Here is a 12,743-nt window from a genome sequence, read left to right on the forward strand (position 1 = left end):
ATAGTTTGTCAGCCATAAAAACTCTGACATACAAATACTTGATTGACAGAGTTTTGAAATAAAACTCTTTCAAAATTGTGTTTGTGAAATCCATCCCTAATATGAAGTTCTCTGACAGCCCTATAAGACAAACATGTTTATCATTGCGTAATAGCAGTGTCCTGTTTTATAACAGTATGAAGTATGCAATACAGGATTCCAGCAGAATACATTAAGACCAGCTGCTCTGCGCTGTAACAGACTGAGCTCACACATTAGGGCCTTAATGGCATATTGAGTTCAACTGTTAATCCACAGAAATGTTACGGACTGGATCTGTCTCAACTCTGAGACCTTTGAAGAGGGTTGCAAAAGAAACGAGCAAAAAGAGTGAATTTTTATTCAGATTTTCCAGTTTAGTTCAATCACTTTACGTTTGAATACGTGTTACGACTTTGAACAAAGCCAAGTGCTTTGAGCTTTAAACAGCTTAAAGTCTACAGCACTGAAACACAAACTAAATAAGAAATCAAATGGTGAGTCAATGATTTGTCAACTGTATTTATTTTCAGAAACAAGCATACAAACACCTGAAAACTCTTATTTTTTTTACCATGTCACTCACAAGCTCACATTCATTCTCACACACAAAACTTAAACAGTTTAAGGGCAGTGTCTCTACTTGTCCTTCTCTTTCTGCTCCTTCTCTTTCTTGTCTTTCTCGGCTTTGGCCTCCTCCGCTTCGTGCTTCTTGATCAGCTCCTCGACCTCCTTCTGCTTCAGCACTTTTATGCAGGTCTTGCCGTTCTCGCGGGTCAGAGTTGCGATCTCCACTGAAACACATAAAGACAGTCAGACACTTAGGGATCGGCTGCTGCTGCATTTACTGCTTCATTTGAAACTGGTAAAAATGTTTAAAAGGCTTTTAATGTTTCATTTCTAGATATGGCAGAAGAGGAATTTGGTATGAAGTGATGATGGCTGCTTGAAAATGTTTGAACAGAGGATTTACTGCTGATCACCTGACAGACATCATACAGGTTGACCGGGTATGAAAGATCACTGTGTCTGTGGACCCACCCAAACATACAGACAAACACACACTGAAAACAAACATCAGCCTTTATATCTCTGGTATGTGCTGTTATTGTTTATACTTGTGCTAATGTTTCCATGAAGAACAGGATGTACTCAGTGCTTCGGGTTGGACATGAAATGCCTCTCCATCACGAATCCAGTTACTCAGACTTTACTACACAGCCTGTTATTGATCATAACTGATTAAAGGTCACGTATTATGCAAAATGCACTTTAACATGTTTTTCTAACACTTACATGTGTCCCTAGTCTGTCTACAAATCCCCAAATTATTAGAGAAGTCCTTCCTCTCCATCTTTTGCCTGCTCCACTTCAGAAAATGTGTGCTCAAACAGGCCGTTTGGAGATTTTCCCTTTGTGACATCACAAAGGCCAGTAGCCCCTAAACCAGAGGGGTGATGCTCCCACAGCTAGGTGTTTGTTCTGCCCTCTGAGTCTGCCATTTCACCATAAATAATAGGGCATGGAGCAAGAAAGCCCAAGCCCTTCTAGAGGGGGCATGGTCAAACACAGCTCATTTGCATTTTAAAGCTACGGACCCAGAAACAGCCTGTTCTGAGCAGGGCTGAAATAGAGGGGTTTATAGGCATGATCAATTACAGGATCAGAGTGGATTTTTAGAGAGAGACTTCGCAGACATGTTTAGGGGAGCTCTGAGACTTCTTTAATCTGGTTGAAAAAGAAGATTATATGTGACCTTTAGGACAACATCCAATACAGGTGTTATGTGTTTGCAGTAGTTTAATCAATGCCTCTCAGTTGGTTATGTTTTATTAATACTTAAACCGCACTTGGCACCTTCATTGATGCATTAATGCTTGTTTGGCACCCTAGGAGCAGCACAACAGGCTTTAAGCACATCAATTATGCATTATCAATTCCCAAATGTTTCATGGTGAACTTGTTTATTAACAGCTGCCTATTCCCATGTCCAGCAGGTAAAGAGCAATATTACCATCTCTGTAGAGTCCTATGTACAGAGACTATGTCATGTCCACATGATGAATATATATATATATATATATATATGTATATATATACATATATAATATGTTCTCTCCTTTGAGCTTAGCTTTTTGGCTCCACCATGTTAAGCATCTAGTCCCTATCTTTGACTGTCTTCCTATTGGTGCTGAGCAGGCAGTGACGCATGGATTTAAATCTGTTTAGTTAGTTCTTGCAGTTTAGCTGCCTCCTGCGCCTCCAAACTGTGCTGTAAGAGCCGTAAAATGGAGCCAATCTGTAGAGTTGCAAGCTGTTGAACTGAAAGAATGAGTTGAGAAATGTTAAATTGCTTTTTTTAGAGGCGAGGGAACCTTGAGGGTCTGATGTTTCTCTATGAGCCAGCTGTTTTTTCATTTCACGTAGAAGGAATTCTAATACATTTTGTAGAGGTGCTTGGGATTGTTAGTTATTTGTCTAAATGTACGATGTCTGTACTGTGTGTGTATTGGGTTGTGTTGTTGCCTTACTTAATGTTTTGTATTCAGTGTATTGTGTGATCATAGATGAAAAGTTTTAGAATGTTCAGTATCTGACTGAAATCGACACCTTTCTCTGCAGAGAGCTTGCTGACGTCCATGGTTTTGTTGAGAACTTTGACGGCCAGTGCGAGAGCTGTGGAAAGAGACATCTCTCCCTCCTTGAAGTCCTGCTTCAGCATGGAGACAGCGGCCTATCGGGGTGTAAAGAAAAAAAAAAAGAGAGACAAAGTTAAAGCCACTCTGATTGTGTCCTAAAACACTGTCCTCCTTGTCAGTCCTGCGGAATCTCATCTGTTCGCTTTTGTGAGGATTGCATTTACACCTCGATTTATCCTCGTCTCTTGGGAATCTGAGATGTGCTCCTGAACAGCTCGCGATGTGAGAAAGAACATGCTCACTGTTAGGACCAGGTGTGTGTTTCCTCACTAGAGACCCAAAAAGTAAAAGCGCATGCACTCAGGGTACTGTGTGGTCTCCTGGACAAAGAGTTCACACGATGCTCTGAAGCTGCTCTGTTACCCACAGTTCTTTGTGTGCAGCCCTCTTGAGACCCACTCAGATTAGAGAGAGCCATCATGATTCAGGATTTACAAGAGTCAGCACTATGTAGGGCACAGCATGTGTGTTTACTGTGAGCCTACGCTTCTTTTTATAACTGCTGTGTTTTAAATGCACCTGCGCTCTCTGGTGTCCGTTTTTGGAATAGCAGGTTGTTAACTCCCTTCATTTTCTTATTAGCACATCTGCACATTGTTTAAGTCCAAATATTAAGATATTGGAATCCCTGTGAGACTCACAGCGCTGTTGTTCCCGATGCAGGTGGCCTTCCAGCCTCCGTAGTTTCCACTGGGGTCGCTCTGGTAGAGCTGGAAGCCGTAGTGTTTATCCCAGCCCATGTAGAGCAGAGACACTCCAAAGGGACGCTTTCCTGTGAGAACAGACACACACATACCATGACGTCATAACAGTGATCCAACTGAAGGGTCTCTGTCGTGTCTTGCTTTGATGTTTAACCCTAAAGCTTTTCAAACTTGTGAGGAGTAGTTTTAAAACTCTTGTCCTGATTTGTCATAAAGTTCATACGATGTCAGTCAGTCTTAAGCCCTATTCACACGGGACTAGTATTACCTGGGGACCTCTTGTAATTTGTAATAAATGCGGAGGTCGTCTGAGATCTTAATCCCGTGCGAATCTGCCATGTCCGTAATTTGTAAAGTAAAAATTCCACTGCAAATGACCTACCATATTTCGGCAAACACAGAGGTTATGTGATAATATTAGTCCTGTGCGAATCGGCATCGCTGTGATTTGGGGTAGTTTTTTGTTTTTGTTGTGTTCTCCGCACCTTTGTTCTGCCTTTTTCCCGGTCGAGAATTATGCAGACAGCGTTGGCAATTTTATAAATGAAAGTTTTGATCGCATTTTGGGTGCAAATCCAGGAGGCTCATCTAGCTACACAGCATGGAGACTCATTCGCAGAAAGAGCAAGCTCAAATCCATCAGTAGAGCGAAATCTCCAAAGATGATAAGATGCATTACATGCATGGAACATTTTTCTATCTTTCACGTATAGATTACGCAGAGCCTTGTGTTATACGAGTCGCGTATGTCTGTGAATGGCTCAGTGCGAGTGAGGAGAGAGAGAGAGAGAACGAGGGGAGTGTGTGTTCGGCAGGTGTGTGCGAGAGACACGTTACTGATGCCGGGGACCGGAGCAGAATCAGCGCAGACAAAAAATTGTCAGCATCTGAAGTGTATGTACAGTTCGAGCTCAGTGTGCGTAATAAACGGTCCGACACCTCAGGTTACAAGCCGGACTCTCCGTGTCTGTTTACATCTTGATGCACCCCAGTTAAAGTGAGGGCTACAACTTTGGCCCTGGAGCAGACCAATCAGTCTCCCCTGTGCGCTCCAACCACGGTCGGAACGGCGAAGGTTAACACTTGACATCATATGCGGGGGATAATGTCAGTAAATTCGAGTTAAAACACAGACTTCACTTATCCCGTGCGAATGCGCCGCACGAAACACAGACGTGGTGGGGTAATTTCTAAATCACGAGGTCCCCAGGTAATACTAGTCCCGTACGAATAGGGCTTTAGTTGGCATTGTAGAGCGACCTTAAAGAGTATTCTTAGCATTATGGGCCACCCCCTTTTGAGTTAAATCAAAATAAGTTGTAGTTTTAGAAATCCACGAGTAATTACACAAACACTTAAGATGGAAACACTAGAATATAGTTATATTATTTTTTGGAAAAGTCTTAATAAGATGTTAGTGTTTATTAAGCTTTCTCACTACTGTGACCGGAGGTTATGCTACCTTTACACTTGCCATCTGAATCCTCTAAATTCTGGAAATATGACAGCAGCAGGATAATCTGCACACAGCCCTTAAAGCCTTCCAAGTACATTTCCAATAAAATGCTTATCTGAGTCCAGCCAGAAGTACAGAAACTTGCCGTCCTCAGATAGTTATTGGAAACTTGTGAAACAACACTTTGTGTACACGAGTGCATTTTTGATTGGTTGTCAACTAATGACAGCAAATGAGTTCTGAGTTGTTGACCAAAGACAAAATAAAAAGTTCAAAGCTGGGCAAAATAGTCCAACTAAAAAAAAATGAAAAGGCAAAAGTTAGCCTCTTTATAGATTATTATAGATCGATGATCTTAAAACATGTCTCATCAGGTGGATCAAAGACTTCTCAGAGAGTTGTGTCATGCTTCTTTGTACCTCCAAACTGGGTGTAGGCCTGTTTGATGTCACACAGCGCTGTGACCAGCTGCTCACAGGGGATTGGCTCCTGGTACTGTAGCAGGTACCTGGAACAGCAACACAGATCAACATCTTCATATTTCTATTTCGTCTCACTAGAATCATTTGGCTGCAGGACACTCAATGTGTTCCTCACCTTTGTGCTATGAGCCTCAGCTCATTGGTCAGTACGTTTGCATCTGATGTGATTCCTGCCACACTGCACGCCATGTCCCTGCAAGGAAACAGGAACATTTAGGACAGGATAAAAACTGTCACTGTTGTCTCTGCCCACTCACAATGCATTCTAATTGTTTATGGCAAAAATCAAAACACACAAAAAAAAGTATTTAGATCAAAGTCATGTATGACAAGCTCTGTAACCCTAGGAATGCCTTTACAAGGAAGTACCAGTAATTACTCACTCATTCAGCTTGTAGATTTTCTCAGAGAAGAACACTTCATCCAGCAGCTTGTGGATGTTCCTCCTCTCAGCGGCCAGCAGCACTCCATCGTTGGCTAGAATTCCTAGACAGGTGCCGGCGTGGCCGATGGCTTCCATGGCATACTCCACCTGATACAGACGCCCTGCAAATGAAACAGAGACAGTGCTAAATATCAAGTATGAAGCATTTAAAGGCAATACATTTTAAAGAACCTTGATGTCTAGAACTGGGGTTCCCAAACTTTTCATACAGGACCCCCCCCAAAAACCAATGCGAGAGACAGTCAGGGGCCCCTCTGTCCCTGGAAGTGGTTAAAGCATTTAACGCTGGCCACAGCAGAACACACTTATAGGCCAAACACTGACATTAGAACAACACTAAAGCCTACAACAGCCCCAAGACAATTATATTACTTCAGTGTGTCTGTGTGCATTTTTATTTACAAAGAGCCAATCAGATACCTGCACTGTTACAGTCAAATTTTTTACTTTCATTTCCGCACAAATCTCACTTGAGGACTATTTCACAAGAGGTAAAATATGCTATTTTAAGTCATTTCAAATCTGTATTTGTTTTTGGAAGGCATCTCACGACCCCCTGTCCTAGTGTCTTGTGACCCCCCCCACTTTGGGAACCACTGGCCTAGAAATGGTTAATTTGAAAACGTTATTCAGAGATTGTTGCTGAACTAAAAAGAGAAAACAAGTGGCAGAAACAGTCACATTATTCAACCTGCTGCCTGAACATAAACATCATTCAGAAATTATTCTTACCTTCAGGTGAGAAGATGGTTGTTCGTGAATCATATCGACGAGACTAAGAGGAAAAAGAAATCCAGAATCAGAAATACTTCATTGATCCCGGAGGGAATTTAGGTCGTTACAGTTGTTATTATATATATATATATATGACTGGAACATGTAGTAAATGACTTAGACCAGGGGTGGGCAACTGGCGGCCCGGGGGCCACATGCAGCCCTTGTCAACCCTCAATGTGGCCCTCAGGTCAATTTTTATATATCAAAACATGACAAAATCTGCCATGAAATCATGAAAGCCAGAAATATTTCCATAATAATATTTGATCACTGGCATATGTTGAGTTAAATTTGAGACATAATTGACTTGTTATCGTTTTTGTATCCTACAATTTGGCCCCCTGGCAGTCAGATTTAAATGAATGTGGCCCCTTGCTGTGACCAAAGTTGCTCATCCCTGACTTCGACTGAACAACATAAACCTTAATCTATTAACTGACCCACAGACAGGATTTGTTTTTATCCCACAACAAGTTAACAGCAACAACACAAATCCACATTTCATCATTGAGATAACTCACCATTTTGGGAAACTGCAGTCAAAGCCTGCCAGAATAAAAACGAATACAACGTTAAGGCTTTAAAAAGACAAAACAGCATCAACTAGGTTTGTTTAATCTTCTCAAGTTGTGAAAGTGAAAGAGAGAAAATGTCAAATCCAACAGCTAAGAAGTCAAACAAGCTGGTAAAGATAAGTTAGAATGACTGTTTTAATGAATATTAAAGGAGTGTATAACATCAGTGTGTTCATGTTTCTCTGGTAACATAAACTTGATGCTTAAACGAAGATGAATCGACAAATTTTTAGACCCCGCTTGGCTTCATGATTTTACACGTTACGTCACCTAGTCACTTCTATGTCTATATTTCTCACACAAACGCTTTGAATAATAACATCACATTGAATTAAAACGACGATTTAATCTGTCTTTGTAGAGAATAAAATGCTTACCGCTTAAAGAAAGCTTTCAGGGTGGCGCGTTTCGATGACGTCACAGAAACGCTACATTTTATGTCATTTAGCCGCGCCTCTTTGTTGACGATGTTTTTTTTTTTTGTTTGTTTTTTAAAGGTCTTTTTTTTTTTTTTTAATAACAGCAACCATGAAGAACTGAGTAATCAGTGGGCCCACAGTCAGACAGTTACGCAAAAATATCAGTGAAAAATGAATAAATAAATAAATAGCCTAAATAAATTTAAAAGCAGAAGGCTTAAGGGAAAAGATAGGGTTACAGTTATTTAGCTGCCATGTCTTCATCAGGGATACAGATTTTCATATTTCTTAATTTTGAAAAGCCATCAACAGCAGCAGTCAGTGGCCTTAAAAGAGAGGGTTTTTTAGGCTTTAAGACTCCTTTAAATTCAAAGAATCACCCACAATACTGATGACATTTAACTTATGTAATAGACCCAAACCTTCTTTTTTTTTATAAAGATTTATTTTTGAGCTTTTGCCATTATTGAGATAGGAAAGTGGGTAGAGTAGGAAATCAAGGAGAGTGGGGAATGACACTCTTGAATGGAGCCACAGGACGGACACAGAATACACATTTTGGACTCTTTTGTAGTGGTGACAGAGAGGAGGACTCTGAACAAACTGTTATCCATTATGGATAATCCTAATCACCCTCTGCACACCCTACTGGACAAACAGCGGAGCAGCTTCTCCAACAGACTGATACAACTCCGCTGTCACAAGGACAGATACAAGAAATCCTTCTTACCGAAGGCCATAACTCTGTACAACAGCTCACCTCATACGAGCAGAGAACTGTCATCATGATAATATCTGTCTCTGCATACTGTAATCTGTCCTGCACATGTTACATTTACAAATTATCCCTGCACTCATGTTCACTTCATTTGGCTGTCTACTTGCCGTTATATTGTATAGTTTCTGCTTATAATATGTCTGCATTCATGCACTTTAACTCATGTCAATACTGTCCATTTACGACTCTGTTTTTGCACATTTACATTCAATCTTCCATATCTAATCTTCCTATTTAAGACTAGTAATGCTTAATTAAATCCTTGTATATATTCACATTCTTATTTTTGATATCTTTAGTACTTATTTACTTTGTATTTAATATTATATTGTGTTTAGATTTGCTAACATTGTGTTTTTTACTCATATTGTGTGTTGGATAACCTGCTGCTGTAACGCCACAATTTCCCAGTTTGGGATCAAAAAAGTAATTCTATTCTATTCTATTTACACATCTTATACTTTATAGCAAACAAAAAGAGATCACAGTCAATGCTTTTCTGTAAATTTAAACACCAAACTGTGTTATCTTGCAAGAAGCTTTATGGTTTTGAGCACAATTTAAAAGAAAGTCCCAAAACTTCATGCAGGCTTCATCCAGCTACCACAAGTCTCCAGTGTCATTTATGGGACAAAGCTATCAGTTATTTCTCAGGTTGTGTATTTTTATAATTCACCATTCTTACCACCAGAGGGCCCCCTTGCCTTGAATGTGTAGTACTTTTAGGCATATCTGTTTGGTTTATATCTACGTACTCTGTTAATACTACTGACCTGTCACACACACTCTGTGTGTGTGTGTGTGTGTGTGTGTGTGTGTGTGTGTGTGTGTGTGTGTGTGTGTGTGTGTGTGTGTGTGTGTGTGTGTGTGTGTGGGTGTGTGGGGGGGGGGGGGGATTGATATACAGTCAAACAAAATATTATTTCTCTGATGTTAAAAATGTGGAAAGTTTAGCAGCTGGCTTATCCAGAGAGGTTTGTGAACTAGGTTTAGGTTCAAACCCAGTTGCAACTGAATCACATGAGATTTTAAGTTTATATTAAACTGTGATTCAAATTTTAACAAACATAGCGATCCTATCTGCTTAGTTTTCCCCGCTGTAATATTATACTACAAATGGATATATTAATTTCAACAATTTCATGACACCTAGTAAATCTGCTGTTAAAGATAATGTGACATTCCCAGATACTAAATAAACTCTTGAGGTGAGCTTGTTAAAGATGAAAGTTTTGTTGATTTATTCTACAAATTTGAAACTTTATATATTTGAGAAATCATATGATATAAATCTGCCAAAGCATCAGTGTAGAACAAACCTCTGTGTTTCTGGTCTGAGTTTTTTTTTCACACACAAACAGACGAGGATTGCAGCAGCCTGGCAGCTTACCTTGAGATTATCAAAAATAATCACATCCTCACATTGTTCTCTGAGGATTGGCGCGGGAAGTAGAGAGTTGCAGCTGTAACACCTCAATAAACAACCCATAACACTGCGATGTTTATTCAGAGTTGAGGAGTATACTGTGTTTTGATTTGTTTTGTTGGCCGGAGTGTCCGGGAGCTGGCTCGCAGCCCCTCCTGGATTTTTCTGAAGACAGAGTTTATAGCTGCTTCACCGTATTTATCTTTAAAAGGTTCTGACACAGGTCTCACATTGTTCTCACGTTACACTGTCAGTTTTAACATTGGAGGTGAAAACAAAACATCTATTCTCAAAGTTCTCAGGGGTAATCTCTTAAAGCAAATCCAGGCTACGCACAGGATTACTGTCGAGTGATTGATGTGAACTATTCAATCTCCACTGGCATCTAACTGTTTGATTTCAGTCAAGTGGGTTAAAGTCGTACAATTATTATTTAGCTGCCAGAGCTGGAGCCTTACTACAAAGGGATTTTTTTTGGCTTCTATAAAACTTAACGTAGAGAGAAAAGATACAGAGCACCTAGCTAGAAATATAGACGGATGTAAAGGCAAGTCATCTTTCACTATAGGGGATGGCATCGATCTACAAATCAAAAAAAGTTTGTGTGTTTTTCTCTTTACTCAAAGCAGTTTAGACTGCATGGCTAGCTAGCATAACTAAAAAAACACGGCAGGCTACTAGCCTTTTTAGCTAGCTGACTCGAAGCTAACATGACCTTTACACTGTCCCCACCAGTGCATTTAATTTAATTCAGATACCTACTAACATAGAACTGTATGAGCTCCAAAATGTATAAGACATGTAGTAACAAAGTGAGCTAGCAAACTTATTAGCATATCCAGCACATCAGTTATATTTTCCAACATTGAGTATAGCTTATCAGTGCAGCAAACAGTTAATTTTTATATGGGTTCTCTTTCTGTTCTTGGTTTTAATTAATCATGTTGTCACCAGACACTTAAATAAGAAACTGAAAGAAAGGCTCGCTGTTTATTTTGCAACAGTGGAACAACGAACGAATCATCGCTGGGACTGAGACAGGTAGAAAACAGTGTGTCATCCCAGGTGAGATTCTGGGAGTTTCACACCTGATGAAGACTGTTTCCATTACCATACAATGAAAATCTTTGAGTACCCCTAGGCCTATTTTCCTTTGCTCCAAGAGCATACAGAATGGGCTAACATAAGTGATGAAAGACGTCAACAACCATACTGGACAGAAAATAAAAACATAAAACAAAGTCATTGAAAAAAAAACATTAAAATACATTATTAAAGGGCGCCAAATAGCCTAGCAGTTAAGTTGTGTGCCCCACGTATGGCGGCTATAGTCCTTGTCTCAGTGACAGTGGGTTTGAATCCAAAATTGCTGTTTTTTTGTACAGACACAAATTGCTATTGTATCATCTCTCCGTGTTGACTGTCTATGCAAAAATGCAGAATGACCGTGTGATAGCTTGATTAAAAGAAAAGATTGGACCAAAACCTAGCTTACTGAGCGCCAGCCTTTTAGCCAGCTATCCAGCTGAAAATCACTTCTAACATGCTATATGCTAAATGTTCATATAGCATATTATTCAAGCAACATATACTTCTTGATACAAATCCAGGAAGGTATCTGTTTGTCTTTTTGTAGTAATGTTTTTCACCTTACTACGAAAACTTTTGGCAATAACTGCACCAATCGTAACATGTTGGTTCTATTTTTAGTTTCATGAGCCACGATGTTTGCCTGACATCATCGGTATGTATAATTAGGAAACTGTGACACAAAACAAAATTAGCTCTAAATGTCGAAATAATGGCTTATCAAAATGATAATTTCTTGGAAATGAGACAGGTAACAAACAGTGTCTCATCGCAGGTGGGTGTGAGGCAGTTTGAAGGTTTCTCAATCCAGAGGTTCATTTCCGAATTAAGGTGTTTAATGTTGTATGACATGTTGATTCATGACCAAACTGCAGTGCGTTTAGGGTTGAATGATTTTGTTGAAATGTATAAACACGCACATGCACCTAATACTCATCTGAACTAAGGGTATATTTTAAGAAATGCAAAAGTTGCTATGAAAAGAGATGCTATCATTATCCAGGCTATAACATTGATTCAGACAACTTGAAGGAATGAGATGAGACATGTCTAAAACTCAACGACAAAAGTAGTTACTATAAGTGCCTTTGTAAATATGTATATTGATATAAATCTTGTCTTTATGCTAAACTAAGCTAACTGGATGCTAGCTGAAGCTTCTTATTAACTGTACTCATGTGTGGTATCAATCTTTTTGGCTTACTCTTGGCAGGAAAGCAAGAAGACGTATGGCCTTAAATGTTAAACAATTCCTTAAAGGGGGATTTTTTTATAATCTTTTTTTTCCCGAATAAGCTCAGGATGTGACCTTAATTATATCCCTTCCTGATCCAGCCCTTGGACCCCTTACAACATTAGACTGTATATAACACTGTATCTATATCTAACACTATATATACAGTCTAAGCTTACAACGCAGAGTAACCAGAGTAGTAGTCAGAGAGTAAAAGTACACAGAAATGAATGAAAAGTGACATTGTTACCAAAATAAATAGATAAAGAATATAAAATACAATAAATAGTTGAACTAATATCAAACACAACAGAGAGTATTTCTGAAATAATGACATGGCTGAACATAAATTATGACATTTGGAAGCTAATAGCTGCTCACATCTTGGCCGTTTGATGACACTAAAAGAATGAGTGAGGGTTCAAGTTAGTTGACAAATACAACAGTAGGTATATCCACCTACCTGTAAGCATGCGCCGCCCCATGCTCAGGGGGTCTTATCTGGGGCTAGCCCTAGAGTTTGAGGGTAAATTTATCCCAGGTGTACTGAGAAACAAACCCAGCAACTTTTTTCTACACGTGCTCTTATTTAACAGAAGAAAATGTCCAAATATCACACAAAAATGGCAAGAGGCCCCTTT

General features: G+C 39.5%; 1 protein-coding gene across 3 annotated transcripts; it reads right to left on the reverse strand.

Moving 5' to 3' along the window:
- Positions 1-526: 526 nt before the first annotated feature.
- On the reverse strand, positions 527-7,606 carry psma4 (proteasome 20S subunit alpha 4). Of its 3 annotated transcripts, XM_061035942.1 has the most exons (9): positions 7,534-7,606; positions 7,103-7,127; positions 6,537-6,579; positions 5,743-5,905; positions 5,475-5,552; positions 5,297-5,385; positions 3,359-3,489; positions 2,629-2,752; positions 527-812 (listed from the first exon to the last, which is right to left on the reverse strand). In XM_061035942.1, exons 2-9 carry the CDS (start codon positions 7,103-7,105, stop codon positions 658-660), a joined length of 786 nt encoding a protein of 261 aa, XP_060891925.1. In that variant the 5' UTR covers positions 7,106-7,127; positions 7,534-7,606; the 3' UTR covers positions 527-657. The 3 variants fall into 3 exon arrangements, with proteins under 3 accessions (XP_060891925.1, XP_060891924.1, XP_060891926.1); XM_061035941.1 differs by lacking the exon at positions 7,534-7,606 and having other exon boundaries at positions 7,103-7,208; XM_061035943.1 differs by lacking the exons at positions 527-812; positions 7,534-7,606 and adding an exon at positions 2,185-2,524 and having other exon boundaries at positions 2,568-2,752; positions 7,103-7,208.
- Between the last annotated feature and the right edge of the window lie 5,137 nt (positions 7,607-12,743).

Source organism: Labrus mixtus, chromosome 4 (assembly GCF_963584025.1).
Source record: "Labrus mixtus chromosome 4, fLabMix1.1, whole genome shotgun sequence".
In the NCBI taxonomy this organism is placed as follows: domain Eukaryota; kingdom Metazoa; phylum Chordata; class Actinopteri; order Labriformes; family Labridae; genus Labrus; species Labrus mixtus.